Genomic DNA, 21,210 nt, shown 5'->3' with positions numbered 1-21,210 from the left:
AGAAAGAGTGCCATGTTTTGGAGGGGAAATTAACCAGGTAAGACCGGGTCTCAAGGATATATGAAAGACCAAGAACGTTAGGAACACGTATCACAATTCTAACAGGAGAGACAGAAGGAGAGACGGAGAGAGACTTAAGCACCCAGCCTTCTCTTTCTTCTCACTTTTAGAGATCCCCCTCCTAAAACCTGGTATATTTTCATTCTTTAAGCTGGTGACCCCATTCACACTATGCTTATCCTCCCAGTTATCCTTCAAGAGGATTTGCAGCTATAGCGATCTGGAATTAATCTCTTTCTAGTTGTACATTTCAGATTATTGACCCTTCGAAGTACACCCCACCTCCTTACTCTACCTTTCGATGGGCTTGTCTTGGATCTCCCATCAGAACCCTCTCTGCAAGCTTGTCATGTGTGGGGCACTCTCGGGTTCCTCCAATATTGCCTCCAATTAATTGAAATTTCTTGTTCCTCCATTTCTTTAGCTAACGAGCAGGGCTGATGATGGGAAGGATGAAAGAATGGAAGAGACTCATGAAGCCTTAATTTTTTTTTAACATCTTTATTGGAGTATAATTGCTTTACAATGGCATGCTAGTTTCTGCTTTATAACAAAGTGATGAAGCCTTAATTTGACTATAAAAAGAACTCTAATTCCTGGCCCCTCATCACTGCTATTTAATAATTTTTACTGATTCTCAGCAAAAATTGATATTCCCTTTGGTCAGGGGGCTGAGTGACTATCTGCAAAGTAAGTGAAGTATGGCGTGCTTGGAGTCCCTTAGCTTGTGAAATTACCAAGACCCATTATTTCAGCATGGTTGTCTCCAGGCTGGCTCCAACACAAGAAAAAAGGACTGGTAAGATGCCTGGCTCCTGCCTTCCCATCAACTATTTAATTTGTTTGACACATCTTACTGGTAAAAGCTCAGGTGAAGGGATACTGAAGCCGGATGAGGGCTAGGATCTCTAAATATGTTGAAAATGTTATCTGTTCTTTCTCAAATATGTCTCTCCCTTTCAGGTATTTGCTCTGTGATAGCCTTTTCCCTCGGCAGCCGTTGAGTCTCTGTGCCTTGTATTTCAAAACCGATAAGGAAAGGCGAGATCCTCCTGCATTGCGGGGCACCTGGGGAAGAGAGGCCATGTGTGACTTGGGCTGCGTAGCCTCACAACCAGCGCTCACCCACCTCCCCCTTGCTGTGCATGCCTTGCTCGGCTAGAGAGCAGAAGGTAACAGAAAAGGAGAAAATAAATGGGCTTTCTCTGAGGGACTCACACATGCATTCTCTCTAGTGATCTCCTTATCTGCAGACTTTGCAAATTCTCTACAACATCTGATCAAGGAAGGGCTTTCTTGATGTTTCTGCATGTTCTCGATTTACTGCCCTGCTGCTGGGATATGATGAGATGCCCTTATCAGGAGCCCCTTCAGAGCTTTCCAGACGGGTTGCAAAGTCGTGTGTATTTTTAAATAAACAGCAAACTAGTCCCGGAATGTGGCTTCTTTGGAGCTAAAGCAACATTTGCATAAAGCAGGAGGGTAGATGCCAGACCCAAGTGATCTACTGCCCCTAATCTGACTCTGTGTCCCTCCTCTCCCCCCTTCCTGTCTCTCCCTAGACTCCCCATCATGTTAATTCTGCTGTCAGGACCACTCTATAAGTCCCCAGGGCCTGGACTGAGTTACAGGATGGGAAGCTGCTCGTGGCCTCCAGGCTTCTACCTTGCATCTGCCTTGTGCCTGGCTCTGCCGACCAGTGCCGGGAAGCTCACAGGTGGAAGGGGCTGGAGATTTGGACTTTTTGATCTGCTTATTCCTCAAAGTCTTCAAAGCTCTGGTCTATATGTCTACCATGACCAGGATCTCCAACGAAGTGGTGGGGTGGGGGAGATATAGGGGGAGGCTGATTAATGTGAGAGCAGGCGCATGAGAAAAAAGCTGAAAGCCCCCACTTCTTGTTAAATTAATTAATTTATTTATTTTTATTGAGCTATAGTTGTTTTACAATGTTGTGTTAGTTGCTACTGTACAGTGAAGTGGAGTTCCCTGTGCTATACAGCAGGTTCTCATTAGTTATCTATTTCATACATATTAGTGTATATATGTCAATCCCAATCTCCCAATTCATCCCACCACCCCCCTTTTCCCCCTTGGTGTCCATATGTTTGTTCTCTACATCTGTGTCTCATTTCTGCCTTGCAAACCAGTTCATCTCTACCATTTTTCTAGATTCCACATATATGCGTTAATATACGATATTTGTTTTTCTCTTTCTGACTTACTTCACTCTGTAGGACAGTCTCTAGGTCCATCCATGTTTCTACAAATGACCCAGTTTCGTTCCTTTTTATGAAAGTTCCCACTTCTTATCCATCCCTGTATCATGACTCCCAGTACCTAGAAAGTCATAGCATTTGCATACCCATCATAAGAATTTGGAAAGATGTGTCCTCAAGGAGAACCCCTTCGCAAATTCATGTTAATAGCCCCCTTCCCATTGCCCCCAGGGTTGCTGTAATATGCCAAACCTGAACCCTTTCAACATCAAGATCGATCATGTTCAAAGTGCCTACATCTTTCCAAACTTGGAGAAGACCCCCCCCCCCCCACTTCAAGTGGAAGGTCTCTAAAGCAAGACCTCCCATAATGGCCAAACCCTGACCGTTAGAGATTTTCACAGAATCTGTGAGTCAACCCATATCTGACTTGGACACTATTTGCGGGAATTCTCAATCTTAAAGGGTTACAAAGACAGAGAGAGAGATTCCCTAGTTAAACCTGGTAATCTTGAATATTGGGGTAGTCTGCTTGATTTCTCTCCTCCAAAAGGAAAAAAGCAGTCACCTCAGACTCTAAACAATGCCTGGTGGTCTGATAGCTAAGGCAGGGTTAAGAGTAGAATGAGAGGCTTCCCTGGTGGCGCAGTGGTTGAGAATCTGCCTGCCAATGCAGGGGACACGGGTTCGAGCCCTGGTCTGGGAAGGTCCCACATGCCGCGGAGCAACTGGGCCCATGAGCCACAATTACTGAGCCTGCGCGTCTGGAGCCTGTTCTCCGAAATACGAGAAGCCGCGATAGTGAGAGGCCCGCGCACCGCGATGAAGAGAGGCCCCCGCTTGCCGCAACTGGAGAAAGCCCTCGCACAGAAACGAAGACCCAACACAGCCATAAATAAATGAGATCTTCTTTAAAAAAAAAAAGAGTAGAATGAGGTGGAAGAGAGGCTGACATCCTAAATGCATTGCATATTCCAGATATGTGGGCTTATATATAAATCCTAGAGGGCCAGAGGCACAAAAAGAAAAATGATGTGTTGCTTTTCAGGTATGTGATCTTGGGTACATTATTTATTTTCTCTGAGCCTCGGGCTCCTCATATGTGAGAATAATGATCATACTAACCTCCCAGAGATGTGATGAGAAGTAAAGACTAATAGCAAAGTTCTATATAAATGTCAATAACATCAACAATGATAACAAAAATAATAACAGCTGCCACCAACAAGGGAAGTGGGAAAAGCATTGTGAAAGAAGTAGAGTTACCTGGGCAGCAATGATAAGGAGCAGGACTGGAGTAGCTGCCGTAGCCGAGGTAAATCGGCACTTCCTTCCCTTGAGATAATAGGGCCACTCCTTCTCACCTTTCACATTGCTTCTCTACTCTAATGCTCCTTTCCCTTCTCACAAATTAAACAGGCACTGCTCAGCAAATGTTTGTTCCCCATAATGGCTGCCAATCTGGCAGCTCCCTCACAGAGCTTGGGGATTTGTGTGGATCATGGTATCAGTGACTACTGCAGCCCTAGAGGTCAAGTAGATGGACACAATTTGAAAGAGAGAAAGGATTCCTCCTATTTCTCAGCTGCCACCAGCCTGCCCCGTTGTTCTTTCCTGTGCAAGATATCCTGCCTGTATCAACAGAAATATAGTGCCCAGATCGAGGGATATAATATTTCCACTCTACTTAGAACTGATCCAGTCACACTTTATATTTTCTGTTCAGTTCTGGACACTTTGTTGTGTAGAAAATATTGACTAAGGAAGAAAGAGCAGGATGGGGAAAGATCTGGAAATCAGGTCTTAGGAGAAACAAATTAAGGAATTGGGAGTGTATATTACTCTAGGGATACACACGACAGCTGTCTTCAAATATTTGGAGGGGTAGCATGTGGGAAAGGAATTGAGTCATTCTCTTGGCTCCAGAAGGCAGCAAAGAAGTAAGATCAATGGGTGCAAGTCCCAAGAAGACAAACTCGTATTCCTTATAAAGAAGTATTTTCTAGTATTTAGAACAGTCCAACATCGGGGGAATCTCCCTTATAAATAGCAATCTTCCCATTGCTAGAGGTGTCCAAGTCCAGGATATTGTAGTAAAGATTGGGTGAGGGTCTTTACGTTCCTTCCATATCCAAGCTTTCAGTTGTCGTTTTGCTTCGATTTGTGCCTCTTTCATTCTCCTAAGTCCATCTCAGGTGGGCACTAGTGAGGTTGAGAAAAGCAAGGAATTCCCAGCAGTTGTCACCTTCAGCCCTGATATGTCTTGGGAAACTCACTCACCTAAGGAGAAATAAAAAAGCTCCTGGGTTATGTTCAGGAGGTATATGGGGAAAGAGAGAAAGGAACCAAAAAGCGTTCAGCGATGCAGATTCCTCACCTCTCTCTATGAGCTAAGAAGCAGCTAGATGGCCATCAAAATATCCAAAGGCAATGTTGATTTGAAATCTGGATTAGTAGTTAATGGTATCTCATTATTGGGCAGGAATTTCTCTCCACATCTGCCAAAGTTCTGAAGAAAACACCTCTCCCTGTTGCCGGAAGCAGATTTACAAGTAACTCCCTCCTCCTCTGTCTCCATTCCCTTAAACAGTAAAATTCCTTCATTAAGCTTGCAGGGTTGTTGGGTGTGTGTGTGTGTGTGTGTGTGCGTGTGTGTTGGGAGGAGAGGAAAGTCCTTTCTCTCCAGGTTCACCTACATAGAAAGACCTGCTCTTCACACCTATCAGGGACCCATGAGCTTTTCTCTCTCCTCTCTCAATCAAGGGCTTCAGACCTCAACAGAGAATGGACCCTGGGACTCAGGAGGCTGCTCTCAATTCCAGGCTGAAGTGGGAAGGGGCTCTAAGGGTGCTGAGTGAGACCCTCTGTGACTCCAAAACAACTATCTACGTCTGGAGCCCTGCCTCAGTTGAAAGGAGAGGATGGAAGAGGGCTCCTGACCCCAGAGAAGAATCTGAGTTATGTCTCAGCAACTGAGCAAACATTTACACTTGTCACCAAAAATAAAACTGAAAACTAAACTTTAAAGTTCTGGGGAGGGAAAAAAAAAGAGGGAGAGAATCCGGTCTTTTCTTGTTTCCCAAGGAGAAATCTGAGATTGGGAGCAGCTCAGCACCTGGCCAATGCAAAAGACATAAAAGCAAGAAGTTTTTGTACTGATTAAATTAAATTCAAACCCAGGACCCCTTTTTTTCCAGAGAACTGTGTGCAAGAGGGCTGGAGGAAGAGAGAAAGAGTAAAGCAAAAAATCACTTTGACTTAGAAAGAGTAGAGACGGAAGGAAGACTGCTGCAGATAAACCCCCTTTCTTATTCAAAGAGAGGAATTTTTTAAAAAACAGATATTTTTTCTCTAGTGAACTAGAGGGAGTTTTTCATAAAGGGAGGATTTTGGAACACACTCAGACTATTTTTGGTAGATTTATTGAACACACTTTTGAAACTATGTTTTTTCTTTTTTCTTTTTTTTTCAAAATAGGATGTTGAAGAACCCAAAGTTAGTATTGGTATTGGGCACTAACTGGATGCTATTTTTCTTTTATTTTTGTATCTGTCCCTCTGTTCTTCATCATTAAATTCTAGGGATAAGCACAAGCTCTTTTTCTTTTTCCTACTTAAGGTGGGAAGACTCAGGTAAAGCCTACTAAACTCTGGGTCCAAACACCCAAATGAAAACCAGGGAAAAAATCAGCTTTCCAGATCTTTGGTATTCTGTGAAGGAAAAGTAGGAAATTAGTCACGTTTGGGATTTTTTGTTTGTTTCGTTTTCTCTTAATTTTTGCTTTCCCTCTGAGCGCGCAGCCGCACACCACCCAGCACAGAGAGATGACTCATTACTCACCTCCTTCCTTTTCATTTCCATTCTGGGAATTCTGTAGAGATGAGACTGAAGCATTTTTAGCAAAAGGCCCTCTTCCTTTTCACCTCTTTGCGGAGAACTCTTCTGTTTTCCACTCACACTTCTCAGAAGCTTCATTTGGTACCACTTAACAGTCAAAACATAAACTCCAAAGAGTGAAGAGAAACAGAACCTTTCCACGCAGGTAACAATACCTGTCTCTCCAGCCCGCTTTCTCTGGCTGTTGCAGCCACGTGTGCAGAGCTGTGTACAAGGTCAGTTTATTTGCCGGTCTGAGGCACGAGTAACAATGCTTGTTTACAGACAGGTCTGCGAACGTGTGAGGGAGGTTGGCGTGTCTCTTTGGGGATGTGTCAAGGTGTGGATTTCAATGGGTTTTGAAATGTGCCGCTTGGTAAGGCGGGAGCCTGCAAGCATGCAGACCCTTTCAAAGGTGTCTTTGCAAGTCCCCATCCAATGCACCCAAATCACTGAATTTGAATTGCTGAATACAGACCCCCTGCTGGATTAGGAATTGCTCCACCCACCCCACCCATCCTCCAAGGAAGGTGTTGCCCTCCTGCCTTCCTCTAACTCTGGGTAGTGTCCCTCCTGCCAGGCCCCGAAAGGTGGGGATTGAAAATTGAGTTCCGGAAAACGACTGAGTGTAAATTGGAGAGACAGTGGAGTAACTGGAGGCGGTGGATGGTGGAAAGAAAGCTCAGGGCTGGAGAGGAGCGTGGGACAGCTCTTTCCACCAGCTGCCAGCCTATTTCCTCACATACACCTCAAAGGCTTTTCTTCTGCACATCTTGTTGTCCAGATTTTGCCTCTTCAGACTCCCCATCCCCCAAAACAACAGCTCCCAGCAAAGGCTGTGTCTGAAATGGGGAATCAGAGAACTCTGGCCAAATTTGTCAGAGCCATGCCCAGAAGCCTTGAACCTTTGAGTTTTTTCAGGTCACTGCTGAGGAATTCCATTCCCCAACTCCGTTCTTCCTAGGGGGCCCTTGATCTGGAAATCTAATGCCAGGGAGGAACAGGAGGTGGAGGTGTCTTTTCCTTTTCCTTGACACTTTTCCCTTCCTTTTTCTTGCTTTAAATCAGGTTTCCTGTTCTGTGATCAGGATCCACGTGTGTAGGTCTGTGGCTGGAGTATGCAAGAGGATGTCATCAATTCCCAACAATTTCCAAGAATGGTAACTGACCACACCAGAATGGGTGATCTTCTCAAGCATTCTGAGAAACTTCCAACAGGTGACCATCCTTGCCCTCGAGTTCCATTAAGCATTAAAAGTAATGCTTCCCCTCGCTGTCCCCTTTCAGACCCAAACAAACCTAAGTGAATTCACTTTATTGGGCCTAGAAGGGGAAGACTTCCCAAAGGTTTTTAGAAACGGAAAACTTGGTCCATTGGCGTATAAAGGACACTGCACCCTGTGGGGCTGCATTGGGTGATGGAGAGGAGAAAGGAAGGCTTGTCTGCAGCGGCTGCACCTGCCTGGATCTCTCAACAGAAGAGTTGGCTTCTCTGTCTATTTTCTACCAACATTTCTACCAATCTAAACATCCAGCTGGGCCTTCAAATCCTTTGCATTTCTAAAGTTGAGTCTTTTCTTGAGTTTACGCTTGCTAAAGTAAAGGAAGTTCAAACAAAACAAACAAACAAAAACTCTATGGGTGAACCCTGGGAGCAGACTCTCCCTGAAGCTGTAAAAGAAACTCTGTCATTTGCCTGAGATAAATACCTTTAACGAATGAACGGAAAGTCAGAGAATAAGAAGATGTTTCCCAGGTCCCCTTCCATCACTTGTCCTACTTTCATTATTTTCATATGAATACACTGATCAGGTAACACTCTTGGACTAATCAAACATCTAAAACTGATGTCATTTCAGAAGACCATTTTGCGGGGGTGACTGGCTTCTAGACAAGAGAAATTTGCTTCAATGTTCACTTGTCCAACAAATATTTACTGAGCATCTACTACATGCCAGGCATTGTTCAAGGCACTAGAAATGCAGCAATGAACAAAACAGAAATCTCAGTCTTCATGGATCTTATATTCTAGAAAGTTAGGAGGTTAGAGACTATTTTTCATATATGGTTGCTGAGAACATGCATGTCACTTCTTTATCATATTAGCCCTTGTAGTGTCTTTGGAAAGAGAGTCCAGACTATTACAAGTTTACCAAATTTCTCTTCCATTAGACATAGTTTATGACACTAATAACATGCAGATATGTGGCCCTTTGCAGTCCTGGATGATGTTCCCAACCTGACAGTCCCATTTTAGCCAATCTCCCTACACCCCTTCCCCCAAAAGACAATCATTTCCTGAGTCGTCTCTCCTCTGGGAGGCTCAGGCACTGGTCCAGCAAGAGTGGAGAGACCAGGGCATGACCCCACGACCGGGACCCTTCCCCCGCCCTCTGGCCTCAGCAATCCCCTGGACAGGCAGCTCCTCCAGGGCTGGGGGGTGGGGGGCTGTAAGCCATTTCAGGGCTGAACTCTCCATGAACCAGGAAGGGAAGGGGGTGAGGGTTGCAGAGCAGAGCCAGCAGGAGCTGGCTGGGAGGCAAGGCTTCTGGGCAAACCTCTCCGGCTGAGTAAATACCGAGCTGCCTCATCTCCAAGGTGGGGTAGAAACGGAGCTGTCAGGCCAGAGTAAACTCAAGGGAGCTTCGGGCCTCTAAGGAGCAGAGGGCACATGCTTTTTGGGACTCCCTCCCTCCTAGGTTCTCCCTTCAGGCAGAAAGGGCTACAGGGCTCAGAATTGTCTGGACCCAGGCCAGTGATCTTGAGAGCATGGAGGAAATTGACCCGGGTGGGGGGGAGAAACAGTAATTTTAATTAGCTCCAACTTGGCCAGTAGACTATGCGGGACATGATGCTTCCCCCACCCCACCCTACCACCCCCCATCCCAGACCAAGTTTAACATTCTTTCTTACTTACATCTTCTTCTATCATCAGAGGGAAGGATCAGTAAAGCTGCAGTGAGATAATGCAACTTATATTAAAGACTGGGAAAGCAGGCCCAGAGAGGTTAAGTGATTGATTCAAGGACACACAGGAGGCCCTTGGTAGAGGAAGCTCTGGTCTCCTGACTTCCTACAAAATTCTTTCTTCTCTGAAGTACCTGATCCACTTTTTTCCCGATGAAGAGAATGACAGTGGCCAAGAGGTCCTACTCTGAGCTGAAGTTAATAGCTGCTTGAGCCAATCTGTTCTCCCAGAAATGGGCATTAAATATTTGGCATCTCCAACTCCTGTTCCACCCAGGACCCACTCTGAGGATATCAAGCATTTAGAGAGCCTGGGAAATAGCAAAAGTTAAAGCATCTGGAATATTGTGGTTGAGTCATGTAAAGGAGGCCATGCAAGGAAGTTCTTAGAGCTAGGACTGAGCCACCAGGAAAAAATCTGGTACAACTGCAGGGCGTGCCAACCGCATGGACCACAGCGAGAACATGCTCCCAGAGTTATGCAATGAGACTGTCCTGCCAAAAGCATGTCTCATTACGATGCTGCACTTACTATGAACTAGTATTCTGTGGAACTACCCTGAACCTTTTCATTCATAATTATTTTATTCCCCAGCAGCAAATTCCATGGTTACAGTACTAGATGAGTCTGCAGGTACAGTGCTGGAGGATGAAGGCTAGCGAATGTCTGCTTCCATCACACCAAGGCCAAGAAAAACTCAGTACAAGAAAGTAATAAAAAATGTCTTGTATGAATATATAAAACAGAAACTCTCTACTGAACACTGCCAGGCAGTGTTCTAAGCATGTCTCATATATCTCACTTATTCAACTTCCCTCATTTTACATCTGAAGAAATGGAAGCACGGGGAAATTGAATAACTGGCATAAGCTCACTCACCCAGCTGATAAGAGAGGAACCACGTTGAAAACTAAGTTACACTTCAGAACCCTTGCCCTCCACCACTCTAAATCAGGAACTCAAACTGTCTGCCTTCAGGACTTCTGAGCCTTCTTCCCAATGGAGATGGGAGGGAGAGTTCAAGAGGCCCAGGACAACTCTCCTCTTCTACAGGTGAGTGGGCTGAGACCTGAAGGAAAGGAAAGGGTCTCAGCCAGACCCACCTGGGTGTTCTCAGCTGCTAAGAAGGGAATCCCCTCTACCTGTCCTTAGCCCCAGAACCTGTCTCTAGTATCATATACCTATCAGGGATCAAACAAGATATGAATGTGAGAAGTGAGAGTGTGTGTGCACCCCAAAGGGTCAAGATGTGCCCTGGAATCAATTAGGGACTATAGATAGGGGAGAGGACATGTCCCCTTTAATAATGATAAGTATTATTATAGCGCATATTTATTTATTAGGGACTGCTCTCGAATATTTTACACATATAAACTTATTTATTAACATCCACCCTATGAAATAAGTACGATTATGATGCCCATTTTGGAGAAAATGGCCACAAGGCTGTGAGAGGCAGGGCTGGAAGGATTTGAACCCACGTATCTTGGCCTTCCTCTCAGTTTCATCTGGATCTCCATGCTCTCAGTCATCTGGAGATGCCCCCAGCCTCCCCATCTCCACCTTCTTCTACTCCGCATCCCACCAACTCCCTTCCAGCAGCCCAGTGGTATTGGTGCAAAGAATGTTCATAACAAAGAAACCCACATTAAAAGTAAGAAGAACTTTAGGGTTTTTTAAATCTCTTTTCCTTGTCTCTCTTGTCCTGGAGATCAAAGGGCCTCATGTTGGGAGAACAAATGCTGAAGAAGAAAGCAAATGAAAGAGGAAAAGTTCACACTTGGGGCTGAGAAACAGATGGTGCAGAGTGTTGGGTGGAGTGGAGGCTACGTGGTGGAGGAGGGGCGGGGAGATACTCCTCAGAAACCTTGACAAACTTTCAACCTGAGAAGAATTCTCCCCCCCCATAAAGAATCAATGGGGGAAAAAAATCTCTATTTTAAGATTTTTATTTTCAAAATAGGAGACTTTTTGGAGATTTGGTAAATGGAGGTGTTGGGGTGGAGGGCTTTAAATCTTGCAGAAAATGTACTTTCAGATCTTCTGGGAAATATAATTCCCTTTGCCCCCTCAAGGGCTGTGAAAAACCCACCTATCTGAAAGGCATGGTGGAGTCTATGAGGGAAGCAGTTTGTCATCTATTCTGGAAAGTTTAACAATGTGTTTTTGTTTGTTTGATTGTTTGTTTGTTTTTACCAACCTCTCCTTTGTCATTTATGATAGGAAAATACAGTGACCTTTTGTTTCTGCAAATAAATGCTTTCCGTGTAGACCAGTCTGAGGCCTCAGATAAGTGGGACTTTAGGAGAGCACAAAGTGGGGAAGGGGTTAGGATCAAAGGAGATGGGGGGGCTCAGATGTATTGCAGATTCTTCTGAGCCTGCCCCTCTGTTAACAGAGAATTGATTTGCCCCTCATCTCTCCCTGGGGGAATCTGATAGTTCCTTCTGCTGTGGCCAAAAACCAAAGAGACCAGCCTCCCCCAGGACCTGTCAGCCCCAGTCTAAGGCCCAGCTTCACCATCCCTGGGGTCCTGCTCTAACCAAAGCTCCTTCCTCTTCCCTGATTTTCTGCCCACTGGTCCAAAGGTTGCAGGATCCAGAAATATCCCAACCAGAAGGCTCTACCAGCTTACACTGAATGGCTCCAAGCAAGCGTTTTGTTTCCACAGACACTGGTCTGTCCCCTCTGTCAAGGTGACCCCCTTGGGAAAGCCAACCTTGGTGGCAATTTTAATTAAATGCAGAAGAGCAGTTAATAGATTTTTTTTTTTTTTAAGACAGAGGGCAAGGCATCAAGCTCTGGGAAAGCTGAGCTTCCTCTTGCAACACACTTCTCTTCCTCTCCAGCTGGGCTGTGACATTATTGATAATTTGGCCTCTCCTATAATAGCACCAATATCATTAGGAAGCAAACGCTCGGCTTTTCTTGCACACACTCCTAGTCCTCTTCGCTCCTTGTCTTCCTCTGAAAGGTCGAGAATTCAGTAGATGGGGTGGGTAAGACGCCCCCTTTGGTCCTGCTGCCCGACCCCAGATGTCTTGACTCCAGGGCATCGGGGGTCCCCGTTAGCAATAAACCGGTCGGGAGCGCGCAGGCCCGCGTCCTCCGGACGGCACTGCAGGGCGAGAGCGCTGGCGGTTAGGCGGCCGTCGCGGCGCTGCCGGAGCCAGGCCCGCCTCCGCCTCCCCAGCCTCCGCCGACCAAAGGGTTGTCAGTGGGACCCGCCAGGAGACAATAGCTGCCCCCGCGGGCGCGCCGTCGGCTTGTTTGGAAAGCCCGGGGGCGCTTCGAGGTAAAAAGGTCAGCGCGGGACTGAGGTTTACCTCGGCCTCCTTCGCCCACCCCGGCCCTCGGGACTCCAACCTGCCGCTCCCGCCGCAGCCCTCCCTTCCCCGCCTCCCCCTCGGCCCTTTCGCCTCGCCTCCCATGCTGTCCAGCGCCGGAGACCCGGGAGTCACCGGGAGCCTGGTGGACGGCACTTCGGAGGCGGGCGGCTGCGGCCAGAGTCTCTCAGCCTCGCCGGCTCCCGAGCCCCGACGTCCCGGGTGGGTGGAAGGGCGCCAGGCTGGGAGCGGGAGTGGAGGGGTAACCTGTGTGCCAATCTGAAGTTTGTCGGGGGACCTGTCCTCTGACTTTCTCTGAGCAAGAATTGGCGGGGAGGGGGACGATAAACAGCCTCCCCAGCAAATATTTATATTTCCCGAGGCACACTCTATGCCAGGCCTCGCTCTGGACGTGGGGGACGCAGAAGGGAGAAGGGGCAGTGGGCCCTTTGCCTTCCCCCGAACTTCCTCCTCTTTTCACACCCTTTTCTGTTCTCTCCAAACAGATCCGTTTTTCTTCTTTCCTGCCTTCCTTTCAGGACCCTCTCTGAACTGTATCCTCCCCACCACCCTTTCCCTCCAGGTCTTCCCACATTCCTCCAATGACCTGAGGGCTGACGGCTGTCAGATCTGGAAACCTAGGGCCCTGTTCTGCTTAGGCCCCACCCAGTAAGTCCTTCTCTTTATCCAGCCGAGCTCTTAAAGCTCAGCTCCTTCCCGCCCAACCAGCCTGCACCTACTCTTTCCTCATCTCTCCCCCAGGGCTCTTGGAGAGAGCCTCCTTTACCCCTAGGTGGAGGAGCAGAAGAGGCGGAAGAGGGGAAAACACAGACTTTATTGAAATGAGGCAGCTGGAGGTACAGAGAGAACCCGATTGCTTGGGGCTCAGGTTTCCAGAAAGAGTGGTGCCTCCACTGTCTCCAAGGTTCAGAGAAATGCTTGCTGCTGGTAGGAGCTCTCCCTGCACCTGGGCCTCCCTGGGCTGCGCCAGGGGTCGGGGTGGAGATGAGGAGGAGGGTCCTGGCTTTTCCAGGAGGCAATAAATAGGGGAGGAACTAGTGGGGGCGTGCCTGCGCCTTCCTGGTAGAGGCTTGCTGGGGTCCAGCCTCAAACAAAATTGCAGAAGTCTCCGAAGTACCAAGTTCCAAAACACTTTGGTAGCTTAGAGATGAGGTCACTGGTGGGAGGGGAGGCAGGTCTCAGAAAACAACCTCTGGAGGCTGCTAGTGCAATACAAATGTGCCAGGAGGGGGTTAATAGGCTTAGATTGGGGGGGGGGTGCTTTTTGGTCTGTCGCAAGGCAGCTGGTGCTATTGTAAGGTCTGTGGTGACTAGAAAGATTAAGCATTGGTAATACGCCTGCACCCAAACACCTCCCACACAGGAAACCTCAAGGCCTTCTCTCTGTCCTGGGCCTAGAAGGGGGAGTTAGGTAGGATAAGAGTGCATGAGGAGAGTCCTCGAAGCTCAAAGGCACTGGACTGAACAAATCGAAGTTGGGAGGGAAAGGAGAATCCAGGAGGCTGGGACTTGTTCCCACCCCGCCCACATGCTGATCCCCAGATTAAAGGCAGAGGGAAGCCCTTCCCTTTACTCTTGACAGGTTGGGTGTCTCCCATGCCTCTGGTCCTCCTGTAGGGTCCCCAGCCATCAGCACCTTGCCCAGACCGGAGAAAAGGGGCCCCCATTCCTCCCCAAAGCAGCTCTAAACTGGCGCCCCAGCCTTGGTGAGGATCGCCTGAGTAGTAAAGCCGAGGCCCAGGGTTAGGGAGAGCAGAGGAGGGGGCTGGACTGCGGTGCTCCGGGGCTGGCGAGCCCCGTCGGCTGCGAGGTTTAGTTCAGGAGGTGACGGAGCTGGGCGAAGCTTCCGGGGAGGTGCACGTGGACTGGTCGGAGGCGTCTCCAGCCGCCTCCTTGGGACAGCCTGAAGGGGCTGGGGGCACCCGGCCTCCCTCCCGCTCGCGCTTCTTCTGCTTCATGCGCCGGTTCTGGAACCAAATCTTGACCTGCGTCTCGTTGAGCTCCAGGGTGGCGGCGATCTCCACCCTCCGGGCCCGGCTCAGGTACTTGTTGAAATGGAACTCCTTCTCCAGCTCGGTCAGCTGCCGCGTGGTGAAGTTGGTGCGGAGGCCACCGGGCGCGCCCAGGCCCAGCTCGGACACCTTCGCTGAGGGCGGGGCGAGAGAAAGGCCACGTCAGTTCTCTCACCTCTTTCTCCTTCCCCTCCCCTCCCCCCTGGCCAGCTCTGCACCCGCATTCACCATGCTGTCCCGCTTCAGCTCTCGAAGCACCAAGCACCCCTCCAGGTGATCTGGATCAGCCTCCCCTCGCTCCCATCCCCCATCCCTCCGCAGGACAGCAGGTCCTGGGCCTGAGCTGGGCACACAGATCCGGAAGTGCGGCTATGTGTGGAGACTTACTCTTAACGGGAACCGGGCACTCTCTGGGTGGGGAGACCCCACCTGACCTGAGACCGGGCAGAGTGCTCTTACCTGCCTCTACCCAGCGGCGCAGAGACAGGAACCTAGCCCAGGACACCTCAGTGCAGAAGCAGCAGAGCCGCTCTGAGCCCCAGAGAGGGGTTGGCCACGTCTGAGCCCTACCTGTCTTGGGTGGGTTCCTCTTAACCTTCATCCAGTCGAAGGTCCGGGCTGTGGGGAGGCTGGTTTCTGACGCGCAGGGCGATTCCTTGGCCTCGGAGAGGAGCTCAGCATAGGCCGGTGCAAAGTTCCCTGTCTGCTCGTTCCCGTAAGGGGGCTGCGGCGGAGGGTACGGCCCCGGGCCCGTTCCAGCGGTTCCATAGCCGTCGGGCAAGGCCCCCAGCTGGGCCCCATAGCTTGAAGGATGAAAATAGCCTCCATCTCCTTCCGGCTGGCCCAGAGGGTAGTACTGAGAAGGCCCGTAGCTGGGGCTGCAGGCAGCCGGGGCGTACCCCGAGGTCGCGGAGCTGGGGAAGGGCACCCCTAACGCCGAGGGCGGGTGCTGGGCCGGATAGCCTGAGTTCTGCTGGAGCGTGGGGCTGGGCAGCCCCCCACCATAGCGGGTCTCGCCTGCATAGCTGTCAACAGAGGGAGCCGAGCTGGGGGGGAAAGAGGTAGGGGCGCTGTAGGCGCTGGGTGCCCGGTTACAGAGTGGGTACTCTAAGAAGGAGTTCATCCTATTATAGTCCATGCGTCGAGGCCGCAGGAGGGTCGGCCCGTTTGGGGGAGACACCCTCTTGCCCTACAACCTTTCCGCAGTATGTCACAGCGCCGAAGCTTGCATCCATGGCCTAACCCAGCTCGCCTGGGCCAGGGCTCCCCCAGGAAGGGGGTAGGGAGTGGGGGTGGAGGGGCGCATGTGATCTCTCCCAGACCAATGGGCGCAGCGGGCCAGAGTTTGGCAGCCCCAGCGCCCATCCATCACCCCCTGAGCATTAGCATGACAAAGACACTTCAATCACCCGCAGCCCATCCATCTGAGGGCGACGTGGAAGCGTCAAAAACATCTTTCTTCAAAGACTTTTGGAAAGAAGGGACCAGAGGGAGAGGGGGGAAAAGTTAGAGGAATATTCAGGACTTTCCTCCCCTCCCAACCCCCAAGGCCTTCAATAGGCTTCTAGGTTATTAGATTTGGACAAATTCAACCCAGCTGCCCTTCATTCTTCCCACCCCCCACCCAAAGGAGCCTTCCCCCCTCACCAAGTCTGTAGACCAGGAGATGGGGAATCCAGCCTCCTTTGCCCAGAGACTCCCACTCTGAGTTTCTTTCTCCCAATTTGGGGTGATGGGCTAGGACAGCCGAGTGAGGTATGTTATTTTGGGCCAAATGGATGACTGTGAAGGAAGAGGGTGCAAAAACACCTAAGGGTGTGAGGCAGGGCCCAGAATCTAGAGGAAGAATTAAGTGAGGGGTGGGAAACTGGCATATCAAGGAGCAAGACAAGATGACAGAAATGTGGAGAGGAGGATGAGAAATGCCCCATTCCTCTCTCCATCTCTCCACATAACCACTCTCTCCTCATTCACACATGCATTTCTCTCCCTCGGCTTCTTTTTATATTCTCTCTGTCTCAATCCATCTCTCTCTTCGTCCATCTCTCTCCATATTTATATTCATTCCCTACCTATCCATCAACTCATTTCTCTGGATGTATTTATCCTCTCTCTAGCCATCCATAGCTGTAGCTGGCTCACTCACTCAGACTCAGATAACTCCCTGTATCTCTCCAGAGAGCCACAATGAGCACAGAGCTAGGTAATGTTTACTTACAGGTGAAGAGGAGGGAATTTTTATTCTCTTTCTGAAGTGTTTAAAACTAGTGTAGTGCATTCTTCTGGTTCATTCCTACCCCACAGCACACACCCCCAAATCCCAAGCCTCAAATCCATAAATTTAATACCAATTACATCTTAAAGATGACTCAAATTTCTGATGACTTTCTAGAACAGGTCAAAGGAGTTTGCTTAGAGAATGGGAGCTTCAGGCTCAGGAGCAGAGTCTCACCCCTTTCTGCTCCGTGTGTCTGTTGGGTTAGGGTTGGGGGAGGGGAGGAGAACAGGAAGTGGCTCCTTCACTCTATTCAGACAGGGATGGAACTGGAAGGGAAGCTCTTAGGTAGAGCCCATTGATTCTCCTCCTCCAGACTCCGAGGACAAGAGCTTGGTGCAATCTAACACCCACGCTCATTTGTAACCTGTCAGGGTGTCTGCCTGGCTGGAGGCCTGGGGCCAGGGCTAGGGCAAGTCCAGGAGGGCAAGAGTTCAGGGGAGGATCTCTGTAAACAACTGAGCTGAGGAGAGGAAGGGGAAGCAGGTGGGACAGGTCCAGAGAGGACCCTCAAAACTTCTCAGGTTTCCCTGCCCCAAAAAGGGCAGGGTGAGTACTCATCCCTCTGCAAGGTGGCCCTAAGTTGTCTCTCAGTCACTGTGTCGCTCCCTCTTTCTGTTTCCCGGTCCCCTCATTTTGCCTGTCCCCTCCTACTTTCTGTCTCTATCACCAGAATCACACTGCCTTTCTATTTTCTTAATAACTGTGAGCCTTGCTTAGCCCTCAGCTATGGAAGAGCTTAGAGCATTTCACAGGACCCCTGCCCCCCTCCCTCCTCACGTGTACTCTGCTTCAGACCCTGCTTCAGAGCAGGACAAGTTGGGGGGAGGGGACCAGCTGGCAACTCCTTTAAGAGAGATGCAATGGGGGAGGGTGAGAGAATGTTCAGTGCAAAGGGATGAGGGCGGACAAAGGAAAGGAGAATTGAGGTGGGGGGCGGGGGCGGCCTGCAGAGGGACTGAAGAGAAAAGGAGTGTTGAGGTGAGAACAAGATTTCTTTCTATTTCCCCTTTTGGGTTTGTAGATGCTCCCAACAGTTTCCGCTCACTTTAAGATGTTCTCCACAGAGGCATTTGGAGAAGAGGAAAGTAGGGAACCAGGGTTTCTCTTCAAACCCCAAATCTGAACTAGGTCTATATCTGACCTGGCTGTCCTGCTTCTGGGAGACTTGAGACTCTACTTTCCACCTTTCCCTCAACCCAGGGAGACCCTCCTCACCTCATCCCTCGCCCTCCTAATTAAGGGAACAATTTGAGGTCTAAAGGGGGAAGTAAACTCCAAATCAGTTTAATAAAAGAGTAGAAATCATTCTGGGAATTGGGGAAATGCAGTCTCCCTAGTAACAGCTGAAGTCACCAATAGTCTATTATAAAGACTAGAAGGAAGGGGGCGGAGAAAATGTGCCTCAAGTTATATTGTCAAGTGCAGTGGTTGCTTTGGTCTCAGCTCTCCCAATTCACTCTGCTCTCCAATTCATCCCTGAGCCTTGCTACCTTCTTTTGTGTAGCAGAAAGATGAAAACTTTTCAGATTTCCTGGTGGCTCTCCAAGCCCCAGCAGAAAGGACTGGGAGAAAAAGCAACATGGGTCCTTAGGTTCCCAAGTCTCTTCCTCCTTAAAAGAAACTCCACTGGCCTCTGGCCTGAGGAGAAACCCTATGGAGCCTGGATTCCTTGCTAAGCCCATAGCTGAGTGAAACACAAAACAAACAAACAAACAGTGTAATCCACATCTGAAGTAACCTATGGCCTATAGGATTATCTGGTTGACCAAATTAAAGTCACCAGAGATGGTCTGGGAAGACCCAACACCAAAGTGAAATATAGTTGATTTCCTCTTTTCTATAATCTATTTAGACATATAGGAGAGCAAGGAAAACACAGGCATGTTTAGTACTGAAATGATCTTTGAGAGATACTGATCCCTGTACCACTAAGGCAGGGAGACCATTCTAATCAGAATGGGGAAGTGTTAGAAGTTTGCACCTAATTCTGGCCTTTTCTATGGAGGAAGCTGCTTTAGCTGGGGGTTGGCAGGAGCAATCTAACAGTTCTTTCATTAGGCCCTTAAGTGCCTTTCTGCCTGCTCTCCCCAGCCCAGATCTTGAAGACCAAAGTTCAAGATCAAAGATTGGAACTTAAGAATTTAAAAGATATTCAGGGTTATAATTTTTTTCTCCATAAGAAATGGTTTCTTGTTGCTGTTTTGGGGGAGGATGCAATCTGAATTCAGTGCTGTTTGTTTTAGTACAAGCTCATTAAAATGTCACAAATCTGGTTGAGAACCATAGGCTACGGGTGGTACATAATGTACTGGGAAGACTATTAGTTTTGGGGCCAGAATACTTGGGTTCAAATCCTTGCTTGGCCATTTCTTAGCATTATGGTCCTGGACAAGTTTCCTGGTTCCTCTGAATCTCAGCCTCAGAGAAGAAGAATGGGTTTAATACTGCTTACTTCACTGCATTGTTAGTAGGATTAAAGCAAACAAGAAAATATAAACCATAGAGAACTCTATAAGTGTATGATATTGACATTACATGCACATTCTGAAATAGTGTGAGTCAGTCTTCAGTTTTTTAATATAACTAGCATATTAAAATATGGAAATATGTGATAGGAAAATAGCACATGTGCTATATCTTTATGTAACATATCACCATAATTGTACAATATGTACTTTATCATATGCAAATTTCGTTGAGAATTCAGAAGGCTGGCTCCGTTTAGGCAAAGGATTTTCTTCTAAACTGAAGAGTTTTTTTGAAAAGTAAAGCCTAATATTGTATAATCTATAACAAATCCAAATGATGAAAACTGCAGCAGAGGGACTTCCCTGGTGGCACAGTGGTTAAGAATCCGCCTGCTAATGCAGGGGACACGGGTTCGAACCTTGGTCCGGGATGATCCCACATGCCACGGAACAACTAAGCCCATGCACCACAACTACTGAGCCTGCGCTCTAGAGTCTGCAAGCCACAACTACTGAAGCCCGCGTGCCTAGAGCCCGTGCTCCGCAACAAGAGAAGCCACCACAGTGAGAAGCCCGTGCACTGCAACGAAGAGTAGCCCCCGCTCACCGCAACTAGAGAAAGCCCGCACGCAGCAACAAAGACCCAATGCAGCCAAAAATAAAATAAATTAATTAATTTTTAAAAAAAAACTGCAGCAGAAAGATTTGAGGTTGGGTATTAGCAAGAACTTCCTGAACTTCCAAATTTTGGAGAAAAGTTTTCTAGATGTTTTCTCTCTTCCCTTGAAGGGTTTAGCTTAGAAACTGTCCTTCCCAAGGTAGGGGTTGAACCTGACTTCTGTGATGTCAGAATAGGATGTAAACTTTCACCTGGAGGGAAAAGTAAGTCAGAGAGTCGGGATCTTTCTAAAAGGAAAGATTAGAGAAACATGAAGAATTGAAATAACTTTCTACTTGATTGGGTCTATCCAGGTATGGTGGTTGCAGCCAAAATACCCGCGGTGGAGAACTTACTGAACATCCATCAAGCTGAATTTGTATCTGAATGACTGTCCAAACTGTGATTTTTCTGTGGTGGTTGGGAATTAGAGAAGGTTTTAGGAAGGCACTTTTACTGTTGACTCTCTCCTCAGAGGAGGAAGCAGTTTGTTAGATCTCCTTCAGGCACCAAATATCTGCCTCACCACTGAGTGTGGAGAGGGATGGGGGTGGGGGAGCAGGAGGGCAGAGCTGGGCTGGAGAGGTCAGTGGAGGATTTGGGCCACACCAGCCATAGCAGGTGAAGGGAATGATGTAGGGCCCGAGAGTCTCCTTTCTGCAAACTGAGGACATGTACTTGATAGACCATATTTCAGGAAGATGTACAGTGGGGCCAGTGAGTGTTTGTCAGAGACTTGGAGGAAAGGTGGGCAGGGGGTTCAGCAGAGCTCTTTAGGGGGACCCAGAATTTGTACCTATGCTCTGATACCCTAGCAACCAGATAAAACCTGACTACAGGGGACTTTTAAAGTCTAGTACACTGGGAATTCCCTGGAGGCCCAGTGGTTAGGACTCCATGCTTCTACTACAGAGGGCAGGGGTTCGATCCCTGGTCCTGGTCTGGAAACTAAGATCCCACATGCCTCGTGGAGTGACCAAAATAAATAAATAAACGTTAAAAAAAATAAATAAAGTCTAATACACCATGACAAACAAGTTTGGTGCCTCTTTTTGTATAAAATGTCCTACTCTTTTTCAAACAAGAGTAAACATAACAAAATGTTGGGGAAGGTGGCAGAGAATGAAAGCCAGAGGAAAACTTGGCTAGGACACTTTTTTTGTTTTGTTTTGTTTTCATTTATTTTTATTTTTTTTAATTAACTGTTTTTAAAAAGAAAAGTTTAATTAAAGACCAAGTTTAGTTCAGAAACAATGTTCATCAGGCAATAAATTAAGCACCCTGTATAGTGGACCAGAAATTCTATTTCTCTGCTGCCTTTACA

At 48.2% G+C, this 21,210-nt stretch overlaps 1 protein-coding gene across 1 annotated transcript; it reads right to left on the bottom strand.

The window, feature by feature from the left end:
- Window positions 1-14,287: 14,287 nt before the first annotated feature.
- Window positions 14,288-15,620, bottom strand: HOXB1 (homeobox B1). Its single transcript, XM_059907449.1, has 2 exons — window positions 15,053-15,620; window positions 14,288-14,616 (listed from the first exon to the last, which is right to left on the bottom strand). The coding sequence occupies exons 1-2, from the start codon at window positions 15,618-15,620 to the stop codon at window positions 14,288-14,290; spliced, it is 897 nt and encodes a 298-aa protein (XP_059763432.1).
- Window positions 15,621-21,210: the final 5,590 nt, after the last annotated feature.

Source organism: Balaenoptera ricei, chromosome 20 (assembly GCF_028023285.1).
Source record: "Balaenoptera ricei isolate mBalRic1 chromosome 20, mBalRic1.hap2, whole genome shotgun sequence".
Lineage (NCBI taxonomy): Eukaryota > Metazoa > Chordata > Mammalia > Artiodactyla > Balaenopteridae > Balaenoptera > Balaenoptera ricei.
The sequence above is the reverse complement of the archived record's forward strand: the minus strand, read 5'-3'. Positions and strand labels throughout refer to the sequence as shown.

What these genes read in the sequence shown, in the direction of transcription:
- HOXB1 (XM_059907449.1), bottom strand. Translation starts at nt 15,620, where the DNA reads ATGGACTATAATAGGATGAACTCCTTCTTAGAGTACCCACTCTGTAAC. An exon ending in GAGGAACCCACCCAAGACAG is followed by an intron (nt 14,617 to 15,052) that starts GTAGGGCTCAGA and finishes CCCCGCCCTCAG; the next exon opens with CGAAGGTGTCCGAGCTGGGC.